The sequence below is a fragment of the Symphodus melops genome (genome assembly GCF_947650265.1).
Source record: "Symphodus melops genome assembly, chromosome: 9".
Classification (NCBI taxonomy): domain Eukaryota; kingdom Metazoa; phylum Chordata; class Actinopteri; order Labriformes; family Labridae; genus Symphodus; species Symphodus melops.
In genome coordinates this window covers 6,832,813-6,858,724 of record NC_136699.1, presented here as the reverse complement: position 1 = coordinate 6,858,724, position 25,912 = coordinate 6,832,813, and the positions used below count along the sequence as shown (strand labels likewise).

At 38.1% G+C, this 25,912-nt stretch overlaps 2 protein-coding genes across 2 annotated transcripts in view; both read left to right on the top strand.

Annotated features, from left to right (window-relative positions):
- The window catches only part of ltc4s (leukotriene C4 synthase), a 28,397-nt gene extending 27,200 nt beyond the window's left edge, over positions 1 to 1,197 (top strand). Inside the window, exon 6 of the transcript XR_013779823.1 lies at positions 603 to 1,197. The gene's annotated coding sequence lies outside the window, so the exon portion shown is untranslated. The remainder of the gene's footprint in view (positions 1 to 602) is intronic.
- An 8,940-nt stretch (positions 1,198 to 10,137) lies between these two features.
- On the top strand, positions 10,138 to 23,950 carry emx3 (empty spiracles homeobox 3). Its single transcript, XM_079351552.1, has 3 exons — positions 10,138 to 10,967; positions 21,602 to 21,783; positions 23,690 to 23,950. The coding sequence occupies exons 1-3, from the start codon at positions 10,586 to 10,588 to the stop codon at positions 23,855 to 23,857; spliced, it is 732 nt and encodes a 243-aa protein (XP_079207678.1). The 5' UTR covers positions 10,138 to 10,585; the 3' UTR covers positions 23,858 to 23,950.
- Positions 23,951 to 25,912: the final 1,962 nt, after the last annotated feature.

Genomic DNA, 25,912 nt, shown 5'->3' with positions numbered 1-25,912 from the left:
TAGCTAATCTTGGTTGCCAACAGTTTACTTTATAATTTGATTTAAAATGTAAGTTGTACCGAGTACATTTGTCTTGGACTCTACCCTGCAGTTACACAGATAACAAGCTAGCTTGGTGATGAAGCAAACTTTTTGAAGACGTTGCTGGTTAGCCAAGTTATTATATGCTTGCTAGCTAGTAGGCTGACTTTATTGGGTGGCTACCAGGTACCTAGTTGGTGGCATAAATAATGTTTTGGTGGGCATAGCTGGTGACCTAACTGATTGCCTTAAAGTCTGTAAGTATTAATAAATAGCAAGCCACAACATGTTTTTCAGTTTGCTTGTTCAGCAAGGGTTTCCAGAGTATTCAATAACAAGCTAACTTCAGGCTGATTCACTTGAAACATTCAAACTTGCTATTATCTTGCTGGTTAAGTATGGTCGCCTACCATTCAACTATTTACTAGTCGGGCTTATAAGCTAGCTATCTGGTGCCATAAAGAACATGTTGAACTATTTTGCAAGGCTAATGTGCCTGGTGATCTAACTAATTACTTTTTAGCAAGCAACAATAGCACAGAAAGTTAGCTGGTATGTAAGTAGACATTAAGTTTAAAAAGATGGATATTGCCGGCATTTATAACTTGAAATTTTGTGAGAAAATTGGATTTTATACCAACAAAGCATGTTTTATTTAAACATGAAGCAGCTCAGCAGGAACAAAGGAATCTCACTTCCCTCAATGGTAACCACTCTCAACGGTTGGCAATTTAACAGTGTTAACTCTTGTTATACTTTAACAGCCAAGAATATTTAGCCTTTATTTTTCATGATCAAATGAAAAGCATATTTCAAAATTCAAAACAAGAACAATCACAGAACAAAAATCACTGTTTAAAACGCCTTTTAAATGTTTTTGCTTCTTAAATGTGAAATGTTTCCACAACAGTTTATTTTTTCCTTTTTTGTTAAAGTGACATTGACTTATCGGATGTCACCTTTTATTGCCAAAAAAACATTTGTAAGTGTTTTGACAACTCATTCTCTTTATGCACTAGCACTTTGACAGTATTTTACCAGGAGTTTGTATACATTTTAAATGTTCTTTGTTTCTTATATGTAAAAACTTATTTCAGCATTTCGTGGTTGGATTTTAGTCCAGCAGCTTTTTTTCCATTTTTATTTTGGCTTGACTAAATAAAAAGCTTAAACAAAGTATAAAATCTGTGTTGTAACCGTCTTTTAAGATTTGGACACGTTTTTAAGATTGTTTGGAAAACATCTCCCCTTTAAAAATAAAGGTGTACAATTCTAGTTTCATGATTAAAAATCTTGTTCATTAAAAAAAACACTTGCCTTTTTAGGAAGTAAGGACAACTTTTAAATGGCTCAAGTTCTTCCTATGTACCATTCAGTATTTTCTTTGGAAATAACAGCATGAAACCCAACATACATTGTACATACATTTGTACCATCACATCACACATTTTAATTGGCGAATGGTCCCCTCAAATAACATTAGGAATGAACCTTGACACATGAAATTGTTGCATAAACTAAAAAACTACAACGTGACTATTGTGCAACATACATTTTGTGAAGTGATGTTATTTATTTTTATGTTTAAGATTCTGAATCAGACTGGATTTCAATAACTGGACAACTTAGCAAGCACTATAAAAATGGGCATCACTTACAGACCTCGGTGTGTGTTGAGTTATAGGTTTTTTAAATTTTTATAGCAGCAGTGTTTTATCTTTCCTGCCTCTGGCAGTTTATGGCACGTAATCAGACTGCTCACGATTCACTTCAACACATGTAGGGTTGTCTACTCCTACTGAGGAGCGAGCCATGCCCTGCACAAACTGTAATAAATGATTCTGTAGTCATGTACATTTATCTTAATATATCTGATAAAATGTATTCAATATAAATGCTTTCTTGACTTTGTGCCAATTATTTAAGTAACTTTCAAACAAAAATGTTTGAGATAGTATCTGCTTATTTTGATTGCATTAAATATAATCTTTATGTTTATGTAATTCTAAATTAAAAGATGTTTTTATGAATCCAACTCAATAGAATTAGCCAGTTATTTGACGAGTACTTCCTGTGCGCCTTTTTTCTTCTTTTGAATTCAGCAGCTGTCATCTGGTCACAAGAAATAAAGTGTGGATGATTTAATGCAATAATTTCATTTGGTTGACAAAGGTTCGATTAGTTATTTTATACTGTAATGGTAATGACAACTTGTGGGCGTATGCTATGCGTAATATTTACAGTCTATGATGCTACATTACAAAAAGAAATTGGCAAGCAAAGTAATCCAGATAGACAAAGACACAGTAGCGGCATAAAAGTAAATTATGCATATATGTTAATGTAGGCTATAGTGTGATGGTATTACACCACAATATCAGAGTATTTGCTCTAAGATAGCAATAACCTTTATTTTGAGAGTTACACTGTAAGCAAAATGTTGCTGTTAATCTACGGCCAATTTTCAACACTACAATACTGTTTTGACCTAAAACAGTTAAGAACTGTAGTTAGCAATGCATCATGATGCTCACCCTGAAGCAAACTGACAAAGGCCAAAGTTTCAGCAGCTCTCACGGATTTTCCTAGGGGAGTTGAAATTAAATGTTTTTTTATATGTAACTAGACACCTTTAGGAACACATTGGTGTAGAAATTGGTTGGTAAGGAATTTATTCCCAGATTGCCCATGTGTCTGATAAAATACCCTTACTAAATTAGCTCATCCCAACCTCCTCTTGGTCTGTGATCAGGAAAGCCCCTTGCACCCACTCTTCCGAGTTAGTGCCATCGGGCAGAAATTACAAAGTCTGGCTGGGGAAAAAATGTCTTAATTCCTGCTCAGATAACCCTGAACAATATCAAATAGACACTGAACAATACCTGTTTTTGTCAGTCGTTTTAATAGTCCCCTTTTTGAATTCCTGTTCTTTCTGTGTTTAATGTTTACATTTGTTTATTTTAATTGTGTGTATGGTTTAAGTCTTTCATAAAAAGTTATTTTATTTCTGTGATTTCAATAAATTCAACCATTTACATCTTGAGAACTTATTTTCCCCATGAAGAGCAGCTTTCCCAAGTTTCTGTAATAAACCTTTGTGACCACCAGAGAGCAGTAGAGGATAGTTAAGACAGGTTTTTTGGTTTCACTTGTAAGTAAAGATACATACTGCAGGGAACAATCATGTCACTCCTTCCAGCTGATGTCTTTCATTTTATTTTTGCTATTTTAGAAACTGACGGATGTTGTGATGTATCTCAGACAGCCTGACGACAGCAAAATGACAGATGACAAAATGACAGATGACAGAAAAATGATTTTCACAACACATGCCAACAAACAGGGACCAACATCATGAAATCAGAACAGACACATGATGCTGAATGAGATGGGTAAAAATCTGTTAGTGGCCTTCAGGGGCCGCTGCAGCTCATTACCAACTTACCCTTACTTCACAGACATTTTACTGTTTTACTAACAGGGTTATCACAATACCAGATGTTTAAACTTCAATATGTGAACCAGTAAAAATCAAAGGAAAAACCACAGCAATAGAAAAAGAGGTCGTCAGTGCCCATCATTGGTTGACTTCTTGTTTTTAATAAACACACAATTGGTAGGCAAACTCACACTGTCTAAATTGCACAAATATGTTGGCAACATTTGAACATTGCCATCGTATTTTTGCAACTTAAATATTGCTATTTACTTTCACCCATGTCTACTTTTTGTTTAAAAATACGTCTACATTTCTGTCATGATTTTCTTCTACAAAGAAGCTTTGGTACATTTCCAATACAATTTATTATTAAAGTAAAATAGATTGTACGTTTTCCAACACATGGTATTGAAAAATATAAAGGTATAGAATGGACAACCACATACTGTATGCAGCTGCAGGAGAGTCTTTATAGAGTTGAAGTGAACACATTTGGACAAATTTGCTGCAGTGCCAGTGTGAAAGCTGCTATAGTTTTGCACTTTACAATTGGTGTAAATTCCAAGCTTATAGTTCAGTAAGTACATCAGATGGTGAATGCACTCAGTCATTTCAGTTCCGAACTTTCACAATATGTATGAAATTTAGATAGTATGCAGGAGTTTGTCTACAATTTTTCATAGTTACAAACAACAAATTACCCAATATTGGTTGCCTATGACTTCTATTTTTGTTGCCTTGAACAGTTTTCAATTTTGTCCGTTTATCATATGAAGTTTAAAATCCTTATATCGTGACAACTCAAGTATGTGGGTGCATGTGACCAACGAGTATGAAGCAGCGTCATAACATGCACAAAGATCAAAGCAGTTGTACGACAGACACATGATCACCTCTGCCCGCTGGCTTGCTCACTAGCAGTGAATTTTCCTAAATATTACGTGCTTCATCAACCAAACATGCAGAAATTTTAATGAGGGGCGAGCAAGAAAAAAAGTCTGGATAAAGTCAGAGTGAAGATTCCAGCTGTGTGTGTTCACACATGCATCTCTCCCTGAACATTTCAGGAATTTTGTGAATGTGTGAAAACAGCTCCAGACTCTCATTATTCAATTAATTAGTATTTGTTTAGTGCCAATTCAAATGTTATTTTGAGATGCCTTACAAAAGAGTAGGTAACAGAAAGGAAACATGGGGATACCCCTGATCTGCAGTTTAAGAAGTTACTCTGAGCGTGTGTCTGTGTGTGCATGTGTATATATTGTGTGTGTGTGTGTGTGTGTGTGTGTGTGTGTGTGTGTGTGTGTGTGTGTGTGTGTGTGTGTGTGTGTGTGTGTGTGTGTGTGTGTGTGTGTGTGTGTGTGTGTGTGTGTGTGTGTGTTTGAAAGGGTCAGGGTATGTGCATGTATTTGTGTGTGAGCGGATGTAAAGAGATCGGTGTGTCAGCAGCTGTTTGACAGGCTGAGACAATACCTGAAAGCATCAGGTCAGCTCCTGCTGAGTGTGTATGTGTGTGTTAGCCATGGGTCACAGGCTCTGCTATCATGTCACAGTGTTCCCATGACACTTTACAGCCACCTGAAAACACCTGAAGCAGTGAGAGGAAGAAGAGGTAGAAGAACAAATGAACCATTAGAGAAAAGAAACAGAGGGGAGTTTATCAACCTGCAACTGCTTGGGGTCCCAGGCCAATAGGGGGCCCCAGAGGGCTGACATGTGACAAATTTGCAAAGTTTGAAGTGACAGTAGGACACAGGAGAGGGCCCCTTCTGACTGCACTTACTGCCATTGCGTGCACTGTTACTGTGAAAACCTACGTTTGTTAATGAAAAGGAATTATCAGTCTGTGTTACAAGAGAAGAAGAAAGAAAGCTAGAGTGTAAGTGGAACAGATGATGAAGATTAAATGTAACTAAAAATAAAATGCTGCTAGTCTATCCTTTACTATCGTGAAGAGGCATTCCAATTAACATAACTTACAAGGGCCGTTCATAATGGTGTTTGCTCTTTGTCGTTTAACATTATTTCACTTAGCTAGCAAAGCAGCTTTGTATTTTCAGAACTGCTTGCTGTGACCAAGTGAAGTGCGCACCTCCAGGAGTCAGTCGACTTGTTAGCTTGGCTAACAGGCTAAAAAAACTAAATACCTGTAAGCTAGTAGTGACATGGAATTTTTTTGCCTAGTCTCTTGAGCTGCCACTCTTCATACCAGTTATAGGTCTAATGTAATCTATCAATGAATGCATCAGTGTAACAAAATTATATATCTACTTTTCTATACTGTTTCTCAGTTCATGAAGCTGGGATTTCTATTTGGACAGCCTTTTTTTTACCTTCCCTAAATCTCTAATATTAGACACATTCTGTTTGAAAACGACGTTGAAAAACTACCCCATGCATCTTCTCTTTTTCACATTTTTTTTATTCAGGCTGCCCTAATAAGTCTCTGAAGACTCTTGAGGTGGCCCAAAATTCTGCAGCACATGTTCTGACAAGATCTATCAAAAGAGATCACTTTACTCCCGTATTAACTTCTCCACACTCGCTCCCAATGAAGTCTAGAATGTCATTTAAATGTATTCTTCTCACTTTGGATGGTCAGGCACCTTTTCTTCAGGAGCTAATAGTGCCATATTTCTCCCCTATAGAGCATTACACTTCTCGAGGGTAGTCCTGTTTGTGGTACAGTCTATATACTGTAAACTGTACTATGGGATATCTCATTTAGAATTATCTACAAGTCAGAGTTCAGGAGGCAGACACCCTCACTACCTTTAAGTGAAGGCTTACAAGCGTTGCTTGTGATAAAGCTTTTTGTAAGGGCTGGCTTGGACCAGCTTCCATTTGCTGCTATAGGTTTAGATTGAATAGTGAGAGATTTCAGACAAGCGTGTAGTTTGGTTGTTATCTGTATTGGATGCTAAATACTTGATGGGATTGAGGCAGACATACAATTATTCACTTCATCTGATGGTTGGCACCCTGATAACTTTAAATATATATGTTACTGTTAACTTCTTCATGTTTCTGAGTCTTTGTGGAGCCGAAACCTTAACATGCTGAATTTGAGATAGTGCGCCAAACTGCTTCAGTGTTTGAACTTCCTGCAGCTGCTCTTCATCACCCAATTAAATCTGAACCTTTGTGTAAAGAGAAAGAGAAGCTGTGAGGTGACATGCTCTGGCTGGATGACTGTATCTTCCCTGTTTTTAGCAGCGATGCTAACGCTCCACTTTTCCTCCTTTACATTTTTAAGTTTCCTTTTCATGTGACATAAAGAGCAGAGATTAAAGTGGACGAGAGAAATCTCCAGTTATTTCCTGTTAATATGGTTCCCTTATTGGGCTCTAATGAGAGGAGTCGCCCCGTCACTTTAAGAGGGCTTAGCAGCAGTTAGCTGGCTCGGGGCCACAGGACAACAATCACACTTTAACTCACCATCACTCACACCAACTAATTCCTCCTTTCAGAGCAGCCATGAAACGCCACAGGCACAATTAATCGATGCTAATGGCTGCCTTCAATCAAAGCTGAGCCGCGTCCAAATCTGCCCGTAAGAACTATTAATTAACATGTGGAGGGGTGGGGGCAGCAGGGGGGCAGGATGGGGAGGAGAAAGGGGCTCTGCGGTTCACATGGGCCTCCACAGGGCAGCTCATTGAAGGAGGAGGCAGGGGGGCTTTGTGGAGACTCTGGGGCCACAATCAGAAACTCCTGAATGAGCTGCCGTTTGTCCTCCAGGTCCAAAAGCTGTACAGGAAAACAGGCCAGGTGGGCGGGGCAATCAGACACTGAGAGGTGACACGAGTCAAAAAAATACAAGAAGATAAAGATCATACTTCTTTGTGATGATGCAAGAATGTAAACTTTGATATGATTCTCGAGTGAAATCAAATTATGTTTATAAATAAATTAAATCGGTTTCCATACCACAACAACTAAAACAGAAGTCCAAGGCACCCAATACTGGGTAATTTCTTGTTTTAATTATCAAAGGTTGCAGGCTGCAACACCTTCGCAGCGTCTAAAGCCCCGTTTCCACACAGCAGTCCGGTATAGATCGGTACGGTTTGGTTTGATTAAGCCCGATCCCGTTTGCGTTTCCACAGCCACCCGTGCCCTATTTGGTAGGCGGCGTGTAAGCCGGATGATGATAGCTGCTATGGAAATAGCGTCACATCATAGCAGCTAACCGCTAACAGCTAACCGCTAACTAATAAATTCCACAAAGGAGAAAAACGCTACACAAACGAAACCAACGCTGAACGACATCCAGCAGTTCATCTACTCTGTCATGTGACTCTTTATTACAAAAACTCAATCAAGCTTTGATTCAGAGAAGGCTGTGTGCCGCGAGGAGAAATACAGACGTAAACAATCAGCTGTGTATTACAGTCAATGGTTTAAACACGGCAGAGTTTTTCTTGAAGATGTAACACGAGAAGTGACGATTCTTTCTTTCACCCAATCAACGAACTTCAGTGTTTAGCGCCACCTTTTCGGGTCGGCTCCACATTCTTGGCACCCCAACGGAAGGGTCCCCAAAAGTGGGACGGTACGGATCGGTTATTTGGGAATCTTTCCCGGGATTAGTCTATGGAAACGCCACAAAATGCGCGCCGGACCGAGCGGTGGAAACGGGGCTTAAATTCCACACATACACAATGTTGCCAACATTTTTGAACAATTTAGACATCGTGTAGGAGTTTCCCTGCAATTTTTCCTCTACTGTCTCCTTCGCACCTGTTTAATGAGGAAGATGTAGTTTTAATGAATAATTGAATAATGTTTTGTGACACTCTTAATAGTACAATAAGGTATTGTAATGGCCGCCTCCCTGTTAACAGATGGGTAACTTGGGTAAAACTATAAAATGAACATACTACATGTCAAATCATTTTTTATCCAACATTATAATGCAGAAAACATATGTTCTTCATGCTCCAATTGTGTCTCTGATTTTTGAAAGGAACCTGTCTCAGCAAAGACTTTTAATGTGAGACTTTTAGCATACGCTGAGTTAGCATTTCCTCTTAACATAAGTGTTGTTTACACAAAGAGCCTTGAACGTACCTTTAGATGTCTGACACTGACCAAGCTGACAGTCAGAAAGTGTGTGTGTGTGTGAGAGAGAGAGAAAGAAAGAGAGTGTCTGTCACTCTGAACGACAGGTCAATTGACACAGAACAAGAGATTTGACCCTTAGAGGTCGCAGGTCAAAGGAAACTCCTTTTGTGTCTGTTGTTCAGTGTCTTTATCACATTAAGACGTTTCAGCTCTCGTTAGCTCTCAGACTGAACAAAACAAATCCACCTTTTAATCTGAAGGATTTAATCACCATTAATTAAAACACATGTTGACTGATCCCAAATCAGATTGTGAAATATTTGACTGCTTTGTACTTGTGTCTTTCGTATTACTTTTTAGGTTTTTACAGTTCATTCAACCTGCCAACTTAAATTATAGATGGCACTTTGGGATTTGTCTGAATATTTTATCACATCTACTCGTCTCTGACTTTGTATTTTTATTGATTTTTTTACCGTATACAGTATTATTCTTTTTGTGGATTTACCTGACTATTCATGGCATTTACAGAGACATTGATGTCAGCATCTTACATTTACTGAACAGAAGAGTTAAGGAGAAGAAGACGAGGAAATTCTTTTCAAGAAAATTTGACTTTGAGATTAAAAGTATAGAAATTGATATTGAGGAGACATGTAACATATGCATCAATAGCCTACTTCATAAACGTGGGACAGTGGGAGACAAAGTAGTTGAGTGCAAAAAATATTTTCTGTGCAGATCTAAAAGAAAAAAAAAGATCTGAATGAGAATCATTTTAAAAAGAGATGTGGTTGTACATTTAAAAAAAAGATCCAGTTGTGGGTGATTATATTTAGAACAAAGTGAAACATTTAAGAACTTCATAAATAACTTCAAAATAAAAATGTTTGGAGAACGTCTAAATTACGTTGCTTCAACAAACTTCATTAATGGTCAGAAAAATATATCTTGTTCTCATGAGACTAAAATGATTCGAGTAGCACAACTTTTACTGGAAAGGTTAAAGTTTAAATATTCTACTGTACTAAAACTTTATCAAACTTCAAATTTGTCATCATAACTAAATGCACTGTCTGTCTTCATTCTAAGAAGTAACAAAATTAACACCTGACTCTGGGCATTTTACATCTTTGTGCAGCCATGTTTGGGCCAAACAACAATGCTATGGAAGCATTTTAGTAACTGAAATAAAAAAAGTAGGTCTAATTAAACAAGAATTATTTAAAGTGAAGTTCTATGTATTTATTTGGCCTTTTATCATTATAATCTCTGTGGATATTTTTTAAAGGAATAACATACATTGAAAGAATGATTGTGTTGCTAACAAGATTACAATGAATGTTTTACAGCTAATCTGATGAGGCTTATTTTCAATGAATATTTAGAGACAGCAGCATAGGCCTACAAATCCTCGTCAGTGACGTCATCTTTTTCGAGACCTCATTAGACTTGTATTATCATCATTCTAAACATTTCCTAGTCACCTCCTCATCACTGTCAGTCATCATCCCTCTGATCCTTCCTCCTCTTCCTCCTCAATCAACAAAATGGCTGTCTGAACGGTCGGCTCTGCGCATGCTCAGCGCACCTCTGCCGGGGAGGGCAGGGCAGGTATCACCCTCCACAGCCCGCTTATTCACAGACTCTCGAGCTCCTCTTTTCAAGCAGCATGCGGTGGCAGGAGGAGCGAGGACACACCGACTGATCTGACCTGGCACCCCGCCGCAGAGTGCTTCAAACCTCTGCTCCGAGGATATCAACTGCCTCTGACAGGACCCTCTGACGGGACTTTTCTTGATCCTGCACGCTGCAACAGGCGCGAGGAGCGGGCAGAGACACCGCCCCGCGCTCAGGTGAGAGGGGGGAAACTTCAGCCACCTTCAGGTGCAGAGATCTGGACCTGCGTGCGTCTTTCACACACTCTTTGGAGTCTTATGGATCTCTGGGGGCTGACGGGAGTCTGAGTCCCCCGAGCCCCAAGAAGTGGACTAACAGGACGCCGATTTGTTCTCACTTTCATCATCATCACCCTCCTCACAGATTCAGGTGCTTACAATGTTTCAGCACAGCAATAACAAGAAATGCTTCACCATCGAGTCTCTGGTGGGGAAAGACGCGCTCGGCCACAACTGTGGCTCCGGAGATGAGCCCATCCGGCCCACAGCGCTCCGCTTCTCGGAGTCCCTGCACCCAGCGTCCGCCGCAGCTGCCGGGGTGTTCGGCTCATGCTTCCAGGGGAGCAGCGGCAGGACTTTGTACTCCGCCAGGCCGGACATGGTGCTCCAGGAACCCGGGACGCACGCACACAGCCCCGGAGGACTGCCGCTGCACCCGCTGCAGATCCCAACGCAGAGCTTCTTCAGCCCGCAGCACCAAGAGGCGCTCAGCTTCTACCCGTGGGTGCTGCGTGGACGGTACCTGGGACACCGCTTCCAAGGTAAGCCGGGGGAAGGAGGGTGGGTGGCAGAGGTGGTTTTTGGATTTATAGTATCAAAAGTTATCTGCGATTGTGTGGCCAGATTTTCTTTTTTGCTTTTAAGCAGCCACAGGAAACTTTTCATTAAAATGAGTTTGGTTTTATCTGATAGTAGATAAAGATGACTAATTTTAACATCTTGTATCTGACTGTGTTAGTGTACGAGAAGAATCAAACATGAGACAATAATGATAAGATTTACAATTATTTAGATAGTTCACCCAGAAATGTCAGGACCATGTTTTAACTTTACTTTATAGACCATTTCTTTATTTTTATTCTGGCAAAGCCCAAATATTATTATATCCTTTAAAAAAAACACCAATCGTTACTTCTAAAAGAGATCGACGTTTGTCCGAAATCAAAATATCCAGTTAGCAACTCACAATAATCCCTTAAAACGTTGAATAATTATTAGTCATGTTTGAGGTAATGGTGATAGAATTGGCAGTGTGTTTAATACCTGTACTACAGTCCAACTCTTTGACAGAGAGACGAGTGTTTGAATATCGGTTGATGATTTTGTATTATTTGAAAAACTGGAGTTGTGTTTGCGTGGAATGAGAGATGCTCATGCAGTGTTTTCCTGATGAATCTTTTTTTTTGCTTAGACCAGTTGAATAAACTATTGGCTCATATAAATAAACTATAAGCTGATATAAATATTTGACACTAACTGCTGTATTTTCCCCTCTTCATGATGACAAACCCTTTTTTTCAACCTCTTTTTAATTTATTGGCTTTTTCCTGGATCGTTTCTCTCAGTTCATCTGGATTAATTAAAAGTTCTCACGTTTTCTCTAGAAATAATTACCTCACCCCTCTCACTTCTCTCACCTTCCTCCTCCTCCTCCTCCTCCTCCTCCTCCTCTTTGTAAATGAGTCATTTTAAAATAAGAAATCATTGTAGAATCCAGTCTGGATTTATTTTTTAAGACTATACATTTTCCTGCAACATTAGGCTAAATCTCTCTTTTTTAAATGCAGATGGGGTTTTTTAAATTCAGGAAGCAGTTGCAGTGACCTCTGAACTTTAGAGATATTAACCTCCTGTCAGATCCTGAAGTATTCCTGGGTGTTTAAGGCCCTTAATGTTAAAGCTCTGTTTCTACTGATGTGTGTGGACTTGAACGACTTGAATCTAATGTTTCTCATTTTATTTGATCCTCTGAATATCGGGCTCATCAACCAATTACCAATTACATTTTTGTCAAGCAGCCAATCCCCATTCAACTTTCTGTAAATTTAAGTTAAACATGACGTCAGAAAATCACTTGAATAACGATTTAACGTGAAGCTGAACAATGAGTTGTTGTAGGTTGCAAAGTTTCAGACCGTGGTTGTTTAAACCACCAAACTCCATTAAATCTTTCAATTTTACCTTTTAATTTAAGAAGAAACAGGAAGAAACATGAGTTCAGATGATTGCTGTGAAATCTGTTGTCTTTATTATGAGAGTTTCAGATCGTCTTCGTTTCAACAACCAAACCCCATTAATGTTTTTATTAATTTAAGAATAAACTAGAAGTCAGAGTAGCCTAGCCTCCTTTAAAGAGGAATTTAATGACCGTTTCGTTGTCTTTTTTAGAGTTTATTCAGCTGTTATTACTAATTAAAATTCTTTATAGATTATGGATTAATTATGATATTGATAATTAAAACTCGTTGACTCCTCGTGTTTCTTAAAGATAGCCTGAACTAAAACTTTATTAAAACTCGACGGCTCGCCCCCCCCCTCAACGAATAAAGATTCAAGAAAGCAGATTTGACATAAAAAAAAAATAGTTTTTGGAGAAAGTATTTTGCTAATTAAATTCAGCTTGACACGCGCCCTCCTGAAGACGATCATCACAATACAAGAACCTGAAGTTGTTTGGTTTTATTTGTTTTATGATATTTAAAAAAATAAACTACAAAAAGGAAAACCAAATAAATTGTCAAGAATATATTTGGTCATTCTTGATTTAATGTGAAACAGAAAAACTCTGTAAAATAAAACCGCCAAAGTAAATAATTAAATAAAATTTGAATGTAGCCTAAATTTAACAAAAATAAACAAAATCACAACGAAGTCTTCAATCAGATTTTCTTCTCTTCAAGTGATTGTCAATAACATTAGTCATGAAAATAAATCAGCTATCAAAATATGCCATCATAAAAAAACCTACACATAAAAATAGCATACATTAAAATCCATATGCAAAGATGTAAAACAAAATGATTTGTATTCACATTTAAATATTTCTTACACTTTTGACTTTGTAGCCCATATTTTAATCTTTTGTTTGGCTTTAAATGAAAGTTTAAACATTTCCTGTCATATTTACACAGAACCAAAAAAACTGTCAAACTAAAATTAAACCTCCAGTTTACTGATCAAAGTGAACTTGGTGACATGCAAGCATGTTGTTTATATTTTAAAGAAGTTCGGGAGCAAACATACTCGGTTACTTTACATCTTCTGATGATCTCTCACTGGATCAGAAAAATAAGAAAACTTGATGTTGGGGTATCTGTAAAAAATCGGATGTAAAGAGAAGCTCCACCTCTGGTCTCTCTTCTTCCTCTCTTCAGAACCAATTGACTTAAATGTTTTGTTTTTGATGTCATTTTCTCCTTCTAAATGTAACAGCTCCAAAAATGAAGACACAAACAAATATCCAGCCTTTGATATAACTCACAGACAGTTTCTACAGGAGCAGATGGATAAATAATTCATTAAGTAATTTTTGATGGACAGACTATAATTCAGCCACTTCATGAATCTGTTGAAGTGATCTTTCCTGTAAAAATGTCGCATTGCTCTTGCTTGATATTTTGCAGTTTTTCCAATTGAATAATTGTCACTACAAATCAATGCTGTAATAGAGGAAATAATTTGTTGATTAATTCGGTGAAAAAATAATTTTAAATGAAAGGTCCCGTAAAAAATGTTAAAATGAGCTCCACCAAAAACAACTCCAACATTAAAACCTGCTTTTCCATTATGATGAATCCTGATAATCGGAAGGTAGAATAAACACAAATACATTTACGTATTCATTTTACTTTTGATACTTTCATACTTCAGGTTGCCTTACACATTCTTGACAGAGCTTTTTTTACAGTGTTGTTTTACTATTAAAGGTAGCTGTGGATGTGGAAACTTATTCTGTCTGCTGTCTTTGGTCGTTCATGACCTTTGACCTCGCACTGTGATGCCACAGAGCAGCAAAAATCACCTGTCAGTGTGCCGGGAGTAAATAAAACTGATTCAGTTAAATTCAAACAAACTTTATTAACATAAGTTGACACAACACAAACTGATTGTTGAATCTCATCATCAGATGATTTAACCCTTTCATGTTTGCTTTTATTTATTACGTATTTAATCTGCTGCTACAATTAGTTTATTGTCCATTATTCTGATTTGATTAATAAATTTTATATATTAATCAGATGATGTTTTTTGTATTTAAAATGTTCTTATAGGCTAAATAAATGCCTACAAGCAAAGGAAAAGTGATGAAAAAATAATGTCCAGAATTTAATTCCAATAATTAAAAGAATTTGTTCTTGTTAATAAACTCTTCTGGAGTCCCAGATTAAGTTTTAATTTTTCTTTTTTAAGTGTAACAGCCCTCAAAGGATAGTTTGATAATCACGTTTCTCTATCTTGAAACAATAGAACATTTTAATGACAAAATACTTTTCAAAGTTGCTGAAAAAGAAAACAATAGTGTATATCTCCGATGTTTTATAGCTGTCTCACATTTGAATTAGCATTCGTATTTATTTATTGGGCACTTAATACATGAGATGTGACTCGAAGTGTAGTACAATTAACTTAATATAAATTATAAAATGAAATGCATAAAAATCTATTAATATTTAGTAAAAGAACATGTGAGTTTGTCAACCTGTGGCTGTGGACCCTGAAGAGGCCGCAGGGAATGTGTCAGAGAGTCCCATGCTGCCTGTGCTGATCTCTGCACGTCGGCTCAGTGGGGGACCTGTAGTTACCTGTCAGTGTTTTAGATACACACACACACACACACACACACACACACACACACACACACACACACACACACACACACACACACACACACACACACACACACACACACACACACCTCTTCACATGTCAGATTAAAGGCTTGTAGATCTTTTGTGTGATGGCCTTTAAAACATTCTGTGGCTTTTGTGTGTTTTTAGTTGAAACGATTTGAAACTCTTTTAAGGTTAGTACAATGTTTGGATACTTTATATCAGACAGGAAACAAAAATCACACCATCTTCTTCTGCTTTTGCAAAAGACAAAATCTGTGAAAACTGAATTACTGTTCATATTAAATGTGTGTGTGTGAATCAGTTCTATTTTCTGCAGCAGATTGATCCACTTATGGTGTTTTAGAGTGAATGAAGGTGTATCTGATCGCTGTGAAGAGCGTCAAAGCTGCAATAGTTTAAATAGAAATAAGGGACCTGTCACAATACTCTTCCACACAAGTGATCCTATAACTCTTCCGACTCCTCCTCTTACAGTCTGCTGCTCCTCCGCTCACTCAGGCACATTTTTATTCATTATGTGGAAGCCCCTGACAGCCTCCGCTCAGATCTCTGTCACCTGCTTCCGGGGCCTCCTTTTGTGAAAATGTCTCCTTTAAGTGTGTTGTTGTAGTTTGAACCTCCTATGAAGGAAGGAGGTGAAGTGGAGTCAGTTATCCTTGATCCTGATCAAGGATGATTACAACTGAAGGTCAATGGGCCTTTGGGTCTTTGGATATAAGAGTCGCTAGCTCCTCAAAGGCACCAGGGTCCTCAGACAAAAGGAGAGTTTGAAAATACTCTATTCTGACGCTGTATCAACTGTTATTGGGTGAGTTTGGTGTGTTAAAGGGTTAACTTTGAACCAATAACACAGAGATGAATCCAGACTCCGAAAAGACAAAAGATCCAATTATACCTGCAGAGTTGCTGGTCAACCTCTGCCTCAATACATCTGTGTTTCGTGATTAGTGTTTTAAAACTTGGGGTAGAGGACTTTCTGCAATCTGTTAAAAAAAAATAAAATAAAATCAAAATATCTGGAGGGATGCATGTACACGCCAGTTCTCTTCTTCGCTCTTAAGCTTCATCCATCACCGTCCTCTTCCATCTCTGAGACTCTGCCGTTGTATCTGACAAAATGGAGAACAGCCTCACTGGCTATAGTGTCATCAAGCCGTGTTGACTTATCACGAGTAAACATGTGACATATTGTTGGTTTAAAGGCTTCTTTTAAAGAGAAGTGTAAAAACACACAAAGACAATTTTTGATCAGATTTAACCAGACAACTCAGAGCAAACAAATACACACTGACTCTAGGATTTGGTTAATCCTTGGGCTATTTTATTTTAATCAATCAATTAATTAATTTAACAATCAGTCATTATTTGTATAGCTTCAATGAACAACTAATGTTATCTACAGACACTTTATATAAGAGCAGGTCCAAACCTTACTCTTTGTCATATTGTTTACAACATGAGTCTACTACAGCACTTAGCAACATTAAGCAAAGTAACAGTGGCAAGAAAAAAACCCTGCCACTAACGGGCAGAAACATCTCTCTCTCTCTCTCTCTCTCTCTCTCTCTCTCTGACAGGTCTGGACTTGTTTTAGTGCCACTGATGTACCATCTGAGCCTACAACCTTCTCCTCAATTCCTTTTTCTTGTCCAACATTTTATTTTAAACACTTGTTTTGCAATGATACGATTTCTGTTATTTTAATAAACGATGGTGTCATAAAACAGGTGCGCAGGAGAGGAGTTGATCCATCGAAAATTGCAAGGAAACACCTGCACGTTGTCTTAAATGTTGCTATTGTTTTGTGCAATTTAGACACCGTGCAGGACTTTGTATGCACTTGTGTTTAAAACCCAATATTGGGTTCCTATAGGACTTTTGTTGCCATGACATCAAACAAATATCCATATGATTTGAGTTTGATTTAAAATTCTTTTTCAACTCTACCTTCTGTTTCTCCTCTGTCTCTTCCTTCTTTTTCTTCTCTTTCAGCCTGTTTTCCTCCTCCTTCAACCCTTCACGATTTTGTTGTTTTTTCTTTACTCCTCTTCTTCTTCCTTCTCTCAGACACATTTGATGCTTTCTCTCTGCAGATGCAAAATGTGTAATATTTTTCTAGCACCTCCATATTTAATCTTTTCCTTTTTGTTTGTGATTTTTATCTCGATTTTCTTTCCCCCCTATTTTCCCTGTACAGTTACAGGGCAAAGCAATGTTTTTGATTTTTAACAGACAGTAGAAGAAGAGGGTTCGAGTTGTTGGCATTTGCTGTCCATCTACTGTAAATGGACAACAGATAAATGAATACCAACCAACCACTTTGATTGACAGCTCGCAGTTCACAATCTCTGTTTTTATCAGCTGCTTCTGTTTACATTCTCCTTCTTCTTCGTCGTCTGTCATCGCAGCAGCTGCAGCAGTTTGTCAGTGAGGACTGGCAGGAAATATGTTCTCTGCAGTGATTTTGTTCTTGCAGAATTTTGCAACCATTCTGACCTTAACTCTTGTTTTACTTTTGGCCTGGTTTGATGTGATTTAAGCTTTAAACACTCTAGGGATAGGGTTCTCTTATATTGGCACGAAAGCATACATCCCATCTGCAGCAACTTTCTGACATTAACGTGGCGAGGATCAATTGTTGTTGTGAAAGTAATTCAGTGTTTTTAATCATGTTTGCATAACTTTTCAGAAGTTTTACACTTAAAGGGAACATTTTCTCTACTTAAGTTTGTCTGAATGCAAGTTCTTTGTTTTGGTTTAAAGTTGAAAGAAGTTGAGTTCACAGCTCTAAGTTGATTCACAGAAGGAAAGATTTATTTCTTCTTTTGAGTGGTTTATTTTTGTCTGAGTGATGTGAGAAATTCCTCCATAAACTCTGTGGTCGTAGGTCAGCGTCTTGTCCTGGTTGATGCGTTTAGAACTGGATGGTCAGATTGGGTCTGAAATGTCTTTTTTTGAATCCTAATTTATCAACTTGTCTGTGCTTTTAAACAGGACCATCTGAGGAGACTCGTTTTTTTTTTTAACTTTCAGAACTCAACTTGAAATCCTAAAAGATCACAAAATTTCTAAAAATACCGAAAAATGTGTCGGAAAAAATCAGATTTGAAAGCTGAATATTTATTTTTGTTAAAATATTTATTTAAAACATTTGAGTTTCTTCATATTATATGGAGATATTTAATGCCAACATAAACAAATGAAAATAAGAAACTGAGATTTTATGTGCTAAAAAGAGGGCAGAGAATACTCCTGAATATCCAGATAACAAACACATCAATCAGATGTGTTTCAGACAACCTGTTTCTGTTGTTGCTTCTTGCTGTTGTTGTTGTTGGTGTGAGGGGAGTACTTTCTGTCATTACTCTGCAGCATGTTGTCATTATCTGCTTCCAGTCTGTCAGCTGCTGCAGTTAAAAGGTTTAACACCTTTAAAATGAAGGTCATGAGAGACTCACGCAGACTTCAGACAGGAGGTGAAATACGTGCAGGTCAGAGCTGGAGAGAAGTGTACAACTTTTTTTTCTCCTTTTTAGCAGCCTTGTTTTTGCTCAGCAGCAGATTTTCTCTGTATCGCTGAACGTTGAGATGTTTCTATTCTGTCTGAAGTCTCAATGAATCCTCAGAAGTTCCAGGACAGAAAGGAGTCCGATTTTCAGGATTCTTTTTTAATGATCAGATATTTGCATGCCACTGCTCTCAAAATACAGTTGTATTTATATTTAATATTTAAATAAAGTTGTTGTTTTGCAATAATCAAAGTCTAAAAACACAGTTGAACATATTGTGAAGGTTAAACCTTGAGATGCTATGTCTCTTCTAGTTTTGTATTTGCAGAATTACAGGGAACAAAACAGACGATTTTTTTGCACAAACATGAATCAACAACATTGAGTATAAATAAGTATTAATATTTTGTGATAACTATAAGGGGTTTCTGGCCTAAGTTTAGTATCCTCCAGGTGGCATTAAGAAGTAAAAGAAATCTAAGAGTAGTTTAAAAACCTTTTTTGGGGAAAAAATAAAAACTTTGTGCTCATTACACAAAGTATTCCCTGAAATGTAACAACCAGAATTTTTACTATGGTAACAACAAATACCCTGAAACATTTTTTGGGGGGGCTTTTAATGCCTTTATTGTTGAGATAGGATAGTGGATAGAGGCAGAAATCAGGGAGAGTAGGGAATGACATGTGGAAAATGGGGCTACAGGTTGGATTTTACACCTTGGCAGTATGGAGGATTGTAACCTCCGTACACGAACCGCACACTAACCGCTATGCTAGCGGCTACTTAAACTTTAATAGCAATAGAAAAATCATAACAGTACCTTCCATGTGAACTCTGCCTTTGAAAACAGGTATTTACATGTACTGACTTGTTTACCTGCAGATTTGATGTTGCAATGGATGCAGTATTGCATCATGGGTAAACCAGAAGTCTTAAATTTGTGAATTTCTTCTGTAAAGGATTCTTAGTTTCAGTTTAACATTTGCATGCACATTTTATGCACAGATTTTTGTGCAGGAATATTCAAACCCAGCAGACCGTCTCTGACCTAGCTGCTGTTGTATCATCTTCGAATCGTTTTGTAAAATTTGTCATTCAACAAAAATAAACCATCACATTTGCAATCCGATCTCGTCGGAGATGTTTGATGGCCTCCATCAGTCACGGCTCAGCTTTAAAGTTTGCATATGAATATATTTTTGAATCTGCGCTAACGTTGACTAAAAGGCCTGAACGTGTCGTGTCGCTGCTTTCTGCACGCCATTATTGTCTCCCCGCCACCTCGAAGCCAACAATAAACCGACTCTTTTGCGTGCGGCGTGACGGCGGCTCCTTTCAGACGAGAACTTGCAGAACTTGTGCATTGCTTTGTTTTTATGTAAAATATATAAAGAAAAATTTACGTAAGATTTCAATAAACAGTCAGAAAAGTAAAGCAGATGTTGGTTGTAGGTTTCAAAAGCGAGGGAACAAAGAGATGTAAAAAGCCCGTTTTTTACCGAGCGTCTCGCTCAGATCGACCACACACCATCACGCCTGGTAAACAAATTAACTTCGGGTTTTTACACATGCGACAAAGTCAGCTGTGAAAAATCACATCTCTAAACCGCTGAAGGAAAATCAGAGGAATGGCAACAGAAAAAGAAACGCCAAACAAACAAGCTGATGTTTCAGGTGATTATTAGCCTGAAAGTTGAGCTTTGTGGTGAGCTAACTAAATCTCAACATGATTTGAATAACTTCAACCATCAAATACACATGAAGTTAAAGAGTATAATGTTCCTGACTTGAAAACACCCTTTTAAAGTAAATAATTTATTTCTATTCAAATTAAAGATTATTTTATAGCTGAGTAATAAGAAGCATCATGTCTTGTTTTGACACAAATAAATGTAGTTTATTATCATTACAAAACTTCTGAAATGTGCAGATATAACGTATAGTAGATCAACTGTTTCGTCTTTAATTTAATGCACATTTGAGATGCGTATTTAAAACATGTCTAAATTTATACAATAAAAATACAACTTTATCTAAAGAGAGAAAAAAAAACAGTGAAACAAATACACAGGCGGCTTCTGATAGTGAGTTAGAGTAACTCATCTGAATGAAGTTACTCCATTAATAGAAAATGAACTCTTTAAAGTTCTGCCAAAGCCAAAAAGTTCACATTCTGATGATGCAGCATTGAATCGCTGAGTCAGTTAAGGCTGCAGTTTGATTCAAACACAAATAACACACACTGTACATGAACCATGTGTTTGATCAGATTAACCAGAGCAAACAATACAAACGCACACACACGCATGCACGCACACACACATGCACACACAATCACAGTTTTCTATCTCTGTGAGGACCAGTTTGAGTTGAAAGCTCTAAGAAGTGAAGATGAACTCTCTGACTCTATGATTTATTGAGTCTTTGGGCCTTTTATTTTAATCAATCAATCATTATGTGTATAGCATCAATTTAAAACCACAGTTATCTGCAGACACTTTACATAAGAGAAGGTCTAGACCTTACTGTTTGTCATATACAGAGTTCATGAGTCTCACTGATAGATTGCAAAACCTTTTTTTTTTTTTACAAACCTGAACAAGGACTTCCTTATATTTCACTGAAGCAGCTACAACATGGATGGAAACCTTTTTTCTTTTGGTTATCAACTGTTGTGCTTCATGCAGCTGGTGACACTCGTCCGCACAGATACAGCTGACTCACTGGAAGAACTCCTGAAATCATATGAATGTGTGTTTTTGGATGATCTGGATACATTTCTTTGTTATTCTCTGTTGAACTGTCAAAGAACTTGCAACAACTTCAACACGTGAACATATGAGCCCAGTTATTACACTGATTTGTTTTTTAAATAAAAACCTGCAAATATGTATGGGGGTTGAGGGCTTCTCTTTTTGTTCTTCGATTCTGATGAAAGTGAAATGCCATTTTGCGTACTCCAGTTTGCATCCTGTTGTGAACCTGTTCATTAAATCATGTTGTGTGTCTGCCATGTCACATGTTTTGTTCAGGTGAAGACGGCAGTCCAGAGAACCTTCTTCTTCACCCGTTCTCCAGGAAACCCAAACGGATCCGGACGGCGTTCTCGCCCTCTCAGCTGCTACGTTTGGAGCGAGCCTTTGAGAAAAATCACTACGTAGTCGGAGCTGAGAGAAAGCAGCTCGCCAGCGGGCTGTGTCTGACCGAGACTCAGGTAGGCATCATGGCGGGGCGGAGGGCATAATAGGAAACTATGGCGGAGGAGGAAGGCATGATGGAAAGAAGACAGGAGAAAAATACAATAACAACAAAATTATCACAGAAAAGAATTAGTGACAAGTAAGAGTTTGTTTTTAGTATTAACAGGATTATTCCTCCAGAAAATCAGAATATATTAATAAGGACTTAATGGAGGATAAAATGGATTACTACGCCATTGTCCTCCTGTCTCTGCCCATCATGTTCCTTCCTCCTCGATGTGTCCCTGCAATCTCTAGTCTGATCTGATGTCGTGCTGCGTTTAAGGTCACTGCTGTTGATTTACAAGGGAGGAGTGATGGGGGTGGGGGGTGGGGGGGGATGAGAGGGAGGAGGTGAGGTGTAGTTGAGTCAGCTCCTCGACGCTCTTTTTCTCAAAGCGTTTGAAAGGGTTTGTCATCAGGTCCCCGCAGTGATCGAGCCTGACGCCGCTGATACGACGTGATTCATCGTAAGGTTAACTTTTGTCTTCAGTTCCTATTTCTTCATCATCAAGAGGGAAGCTGTTCCCACGAGGCAAGCGAAGACAAACATTAAAGCTCTCAGCGATAAGATCATACATTTTAAAGTTTATGCACGGCCTCCCTTTTCCTGTCAGTATGCAGATGATGCAACACAAACAAATCAAGTAGCTGGCATGTTAGTGCATGTGTGTTTTTAAAAAAAGAAACGTAATAGAGTTGGCTGTAGCGGTCTCCTCCAGCTCTCGTATTCAACACTAAAATAATCTAACAATGATTCATATATGTCCTAATTTACTGCTGCAGTTGACACAAGAAGAAACAAATCACATGTTTTTTCTGTTGCTTAATACCAGACAGTGTTACAATAACTTTGGCTTCAGATTAAAACATGTGCAATGCAGCATATCCAACATTTAATTTTCTCTGTAATAGATAACATAACATTCAGGTGAATTTAGGTTTTGGACTGTTTATTGGTTAGTCTGACAGAAAATTTAATTTATAAATGTCACTTTGGGCTCAAGGGACCTGTGAATTTAACTTCATTTTCTTTACTTTTATTTACATGTCATCAAGGACTGCAGTTACACGTTAAATTATTCTGTGTGACTCCTCAGCACGGAGGTGACAGTGACTGATTTGTCTGCCATCGGTGTCATAATTACACTCGGCTCCGTCACACATGAAGACGGTCTGATATTAAAGTGTCTCCTGAGGCCTTTGGCAGCTCTGAACAGTTTTCAGCTTCAGTGTCGATCTGAAACCTGATTTACGGTCCGTTCACTCTGACAGATTGAGCAACTCGATCTCTTAGTCATCGCTGTGTTCGAATCCTGAAGACATGCGGACGAGTTTCGACAGTGCTGCATGTCACATTCATGTTTTACCAGCATACGCACATTAAATCATTGTGCAGCTCTCACACATTTATGATAATTACTGTCAGAAGGAGAAGTACCTGCCTGACTCTCCGAAGATGTCCAAACTGAAGCACTAATAGTTCTAAATGATGTTTCAGAGTTGACAGGAGAAAAGTAATAAAAGAAGAAATACACTTTAAAGGATGAGATCATCTACGCCAATAAAAGTCGCATCAAATATCTTATAATACCAAGATAATAATGAGGGATTTTTTAATCTGGGCCCTGTTTCTTTTATTAAAGAGTATATATTATTTTTCTTCTTTCGTTAGATTTTTTGGGCCATTCCCCCTTCATATGACAGGACAGGGAGACAGGAAATGGTGCAGAGGTCAAATGAAGCCCAGCTTAAAGCTACTCCAAATCCTGCATAAAAAGTACTTCAATGCATGCCAGTGCTTTATGTATGGTGTTGAATATTATAAATGAAATCTACCTGCCATGTATTAAGACACACCTGTCTGTCTGTGTGTTGCAGGTGAAGGTGTGGTTCCAGAACCGCAGGACGAAGCACAAGCGTCAGAAGTTGGAGGAAGAGTCACCTGAAGCTCAGCCGAAGAGGAAGGGCAGCCAACACGCGAGCCGCTGGAGAGTAGCCACGCATCAGCCGGGAGCTGAGGACATTGACGTCATCAGCGATGACTAGACTGCCACAAACACACACACACACACACACACACACACACACACACACACACACACACACACACACACACACACACACACACACACACACACACTTTCAGACAGACACAAATGTTAATGTCAAATCTCTTTTGCATTCAGACGCCTTAAAACTGAAGCTAGCTAATTCCGTTAGCGTACGGCTGAGTGCTTAAAGGCCCTAACGCGGCTGTCAATATAAATCCCTTTTTTTCCATGGAAGAAAAATTTGTCAATTTTTACCAATAACTTTTTTTGCCAACGTTCGATCTTACACAACTCTGTTTAAAACAAACCAAACACCATATGTTGACATCATTTCAACCTTATAGGATGATAAAATAACCCCCAAAATATACACACTCTACATAATAAATAAGTCATTTTAATGACGAAAAAGAGTTGAATCCATTTACAGAAACAGTAGATGTTACCTGCAGAACCTGGGAGTCGCTGGTCAACCTCTGTCGAGATAGATTGGTGTTCTTGTGAGACTATGGTGTCTTAAATGACTTGTTTGTTTGGCTTTGATACACAATATCTGTGTAACACACAAAACTACAAAGTGCAGATTTAGACAAGCAACTCCTATTGTCTCCAAATTACTGCTACTAGACTCCATTAACAAAAAAATAAACTTGGCCAAAAATGTTTCTGGTCTGACGCTGCCTCAGAAGCTTTTTACATTCGTATAACTTTGTGATTTTAACGCGTTAAAGGGTAAACTCTGACCAAAAACACTTAAGCCAATTGACTGATTGAGGCAGTATAGACCAGCTATAGTGAGTTTAAAATCACTGTTTTTGTCAATGGGGTCTTTGAAAAGATAGATGTAACAGCTGTTTCTGGAAAAAAAAAAAAACAAACAAACCATTGTCTCTTTGAGAAAAAGCTCTAACTCTGTGGGGATCCTTTCTTTAATTTTGCCGGACATAGACTAACATTCTGAGACCTGTCGGCGACAAATTATACACATTTTAGTGGGCACGCTCTTATCCATTGAGGACTATGTTGCAGAAATTGCTGCAGGTGGAATCTACTGGAGAAAATATTCTGCAACTTGAAGTCATTTTTATGGGTCATTACATCCATTGTCCCCACACTTATTTATAGACTACACACACACACACACACACACACACACACACACATGACACACATAAGTCATTCATGGATGTTGCCTTTTCCAAGGACTGATGGATGTCCCTGAAGACATCGCACTCTGCAAACTACAGGAGTTCAAAACTCTCCTGCAGAGAATAAAAGACAAAAACTCTGGTCAGCCACAAAGGAGGAGATTTAAAAAAAAAAAAATAGAAAACCTTTAACTTTGATGTTGGACTGCAACGAGATTTGATTCTTCAGAGAGGAAAAAAACAAACAAAAACAAAACAGGAGTCCAAACACTGTCACAGCTGTTGACTGAACACTCAACGGTGGATTTTGGTGACAAACGAAGCCAGCGTCTCAAAATAGAAGACGGTGAAAGTGAGAATCTGCTCGGCTTGAAGGTTTCTGAGCGTCTGTCTGCAACAGACGGCCGTCGGCTCGCAGGAAATCTGCTCCACATGTCTGACAGAGGAAAATAAGGTTCCTGCTGCAGGAGAAGATGAAACTGAGGGTAATTTAAGGTGAAAACACTTCTCATTACATTTCATGAAAGTTTTCTATAAAACTGTTCAGTAAAAGCAGCTGCTGCTCAAAGACAATGTAGGAAGCTGGTTAAGTGAAAATCTTCATTTTCTGTTGGAGGAGCCTTTACTTTTCTGTTGGGATGTTTGCAGGAAAAAAAAAACTCAGTGAAAAATACCTCTTATTCTCCTGTTGGAGGATTATTTTTGTCATGATATTCAGACTCAAAACATGACGCGAGTCCTTCTTAAAATTCTTTCCTGACTTTCTGCCTGTGGCTCTAAGCCAATTTGTTCCCACTGAGGATTTTAAAAACATCTTTTAAATACCTCCAGACCCCCCCCCCCTCCCCCCCTGCAGGTGTGCAATAGTTGTTTTTCACTGAGGAGGTTTAGCAGAATGTGTT

Coding starts and splice junctions, on each gene's coding strand:
- emx3 (XM_079351552.1), top strand. CDS start 10,586: ATGTTTCAGCACAGCAATAACAAGAAATGCTTCACCATCGAGTCTCTG. Junction 10,968..21,601: donor CCTGGGACACCGCTTCCAAG/GTAAGCCGGGGG, acceptor TGTTTTGTTCAG/GTGAAGACGGCAGTCCAGAG. Junction 21,784..23,689: donor TGTGTCTGACCGAGACTCAG/GTAGGCATCATG, acceptor TGTGTGTTGCAG/GTGAAGGTGTGGTTCCAGAA.